Source organism: Nanorana parkeri, unplaced genomic scaffold, assembly GCF_000935625.1.
Source record: "Nanorana parkeri isolate BGI_ZX_2015 unplaced genomic scaffold, ASM93562v1 scaffold2260, whole genome shotgun sequence".
NCBI classification, from domain to species: domain Eukaryota; kingdom Metazoa; phylum Chordata; class Amphibia; order Anura; family Dicroglossidae; genus Nanorana; species Nanorana parkeri.
In genome coordinates, this window is record NW_017308528.1 from 47,272 (window position 1) to 50,432 (window position 3,161).

General features: G+C 54.3%; 1 protein-coding gene across 1 annotated transcript in view; it reads left to right on the forward strand.

Annotated features, from left to right (window-relative positions):
* Positions 1 to 3,161, forward strand: part of TRUB1 (TruB pseudouridine synthase family member 1) — a 16,201-nt gene that overhangs the window by 2,272 nt on the left and 10,768 nt on the right. The window contains exons 3-5 of the mRNA XM_018573160.1: positions 538 to 593; positions 1,095 to 1,176; positions 2,434 to 2,574. Of these exons, the coding sequence (XP_018428662.1) occupies positions 538 to 593; positions 1,095 to 1,176; positions 2,434 to 2,574 (279 nt within the window). The remainder of the gene's footprint in view (positions 1 to 537; positions 594 to 1,094; positions 1,177 to 2,433; positions 2,575 to 3,161) is intronic.

The window sequence follows — 3,161 nt, forward strand, 5'->3', positions numbered from 1 at the left end:
GGGGGGGGGAGGGGTCATGTTGAGTATACAGTTGTCTGCGCTGCCCTCTACCAGGGCTACAGACAGGACGTGGGCTGTGTGCAGAGAAATGCTTTCCCCTCTGGAATGAGACCTGTGTGAAAAGCTTTGGATGGAAGCTGCCGTTCCTCAGACTCCCACCGTCACACACTAGATCCGCAGCTGTGATTCCTCATTGCCAGCGGAGCCGCAGAGAGGACGGCAGCTTCCATCGGAGGCCATTCTGCCCTACCGTGAGGGGAATGTAAGGTCTGACACCTGGCTGTCATGTGGATCCTTTGGGTTCGGTACTCTCCGAGTGACCAATACGTTTGCAGACGGTTCTGACTCTGTCAGTGACCCATGAAGTGTGGCAGCCAGGCGCCCGGCATTTTCAGGGGGTCAGCAGCCTGGTGTTTGGTTCTGTAGACAGGTTCTCTTTACGCTCTGATAGGCCGGGGAAGCTGTGTGTATACAGGGGGGGGGGGGGGGGGAGTGGATTCCGCTCGGCCCTGACTCTCTCCTGATCTCTTTTTGCAGTGGTCGGCATCGGAGAAGGGACGAAGATGTTGGGGACCATGCTGGGGGGGAGCAAGGTAAGAGGTGGGAGGAGCAAGGTAAGAGGTGGGAGGAGCAAGGTAAGAGGTGGGAGGAGCCTTGTGTTAGCTTCGTAGTGTCCGTAGACCGTTGACTGATGGGGGAGGAGACGCAGGCAGCAGCCTACAGACCAGTGACTGATGGGGAGGGGGGCGGAGACACAGGCAGCAGTGCATCGGCCGTGGGTGCGCAGGCTCTCCAGGTACACGAGCACGTATAGTGATCGGCCGTGGGTGCGCAGGCTCTCCAGGTACACGAGCACGTATAGTGATCGGCCGTGGGTGCGCAGGCTCTCCAGGTACACGAGCACGTATAGTGATCGGCCGTGGGTGCGCAGGCTCTCAATGTAATACTGAGTTATGGCCACTAGATGGCGCTGAGGAGCATATTAAATAAATAGTTATGTTCAATGCGCCTCGGCGCCATCTAGTGGCTGACACGCAGCATTACATTACATTCTGTACTATAAGACAATACATTCGTTTCTTCTCTCTGCACAGAAATACACGGCAATCGGTGAGCTGGGGAAGGGAACTGACACTCTGGACGCATCGGGGAAAGTGATAGAAGAGAAGCCGTATGGTACGGGCAGCACTTATCAATCCAAAGTACGACAGACGCAGACATTGTCCTCATACCAGAGTCCTGTGTTCTTCCAGGTCTGCGCAGTACTCCAGCGTGAGACTTCCTGTAATAAAGACCGGTCACTGCTGCTCTCTCACCTTGTGCAGGGTGACTGGTCTTGTCTCCGCCCCCTCCTGTAATAAAGACCGCTTACTGCTGCTCTCTCTCCATGTACAGAGTGACTGGTCTTGTCTCCGCCCCCTCCTGTAATAAAGACCGCTCACTGCCGCTCTCTCTCCTTGTGCAGGGTGACTGGTCTTGTCTCCGCCCCCTCCTGTAATAAAGACCACTCACTGCCGCTCTCTCTCCTTGTGCAGGGTGAGTGGTCTTGTCTCCGCCCCCTCCTGTAATAAAGACCGATCGCTGCTGCTCTCTCTCTCCTTGTGCAGGGTGACTGGTCTTGTCTCCGCCCCTCCTGTAATAAAGACCGCTCACTGCTGTTGTCTCTTTGTGCAGGGTGACTGGTCTTGTCTCCGCCCCTTCCTGTTATACAGACCGCTCACTGCTGCTCTCTCTACTAGTGCAGGGTGACTGGGGGGGAGGCGGGTCTCTATGGCTGGAGAATTATTGGCTTCATTATAATAATCCCCGGGGATCCTGCCGTGGAGGTCCTTGTTCAGACACTTCCTGTTATAGGGTGACAACGTTCTGTGCTTGTTCAGACACTTCCTGTTATAAGGTGACCACGTTCTGTCCTTGTTCAGGCACTTCCTGTTATAGGGTGACAACGTTCTGTGCTTGTTCAGGCACTTCCTGTTATAGGGTGACAATGCTCTGTCCTTGTTCAGACACTTCCTGTTATAGGATGACAACGCTCTGTCCTTGTTCAGGCACTTCCTGTTAATGGTTGACACTGCTCTGTCCTTGTTCAGGCACTTCCTGTTATAGGGTGACAACGTTCTGTGCTTGTTCAGACACTTCCTGTTATAAGGTGACAACGTTCTGTCCTTGTTCAGGCACTTCCTGTTGTAGGATGACACCGCTCTGTCCCTGTCTCGCAATTGTCCCCCTGTGTTGTCACGCGGGCTCCCGGTGAAGTCTACAGGTATCCGCTCCACATTACACAGACACGGCCCCCTGTTGTCACCATCGGGAAATGTCACGCAGCCATCGCTGGGGTCATGTAGACAGGAAGTAGTTGCCGGAGACGGAATAATGGGGGGAAATCCGTATTTTTATGGTTCACGAATGTTTTGTTTCCCCCTTCCCCCGCAGATCACATCACCAGAGAGGAGCTGGAGAAGGTGCTGGAGACATTCACGGGAGACATCATGCAGGTCCCCCCGCTGTACGTATATATAAGAGGAGGCGGCCATTGCTCTGTACTGCTGGAAATGCTGCTTACCTGGCTGTCTCGTCATTCCCCCGCCCTGGAATAGGTGGAGATACCCGGTTCTAACTTCACTGGCTGCATGCTTTATCTGGGTGTCAGTGTTGCAATGCCTCATGGGACTCGTAGTTCCACAGCAGCTGGAGTGCCGAGGCTGCCCGCCCCTGTCCCAAAGAATTGTGTGTATAAAGTTTGTTGTAACAAAGGGGGAAACCTGCAGTCAGCACTCGGGGGACAGACATGTTCTCTCCTCTTTGGGGCAGTGGAGACACTTTGGGGGTCTGTGTATAAACGCATTGCTGAGCCGCTCGCCCCACGATTCTCCGAACATTCGTTCTGTGCACATAGAGACCATGTGATCTTTAGCGGTCAGATGTAATACCCCATTGTGGCCACTAGATGGCGCTGAGGACATGTAGGTCTTTCCTGCGCTCCTCGGCTCCATCTGGTGGTCATATCGCAGTATTACATTGCATTGCATTTGCCTCTATTCACGCCGAGTGAAAGTTCGCAGAGATTGGCGGGGCGCATGGCCTGGGCCGGTGCAAGGATTTTGGCCTACACGGGCGAAGGTGGATTTTTGTGGCTGCAGCAGTCACATCTTCCATACCGT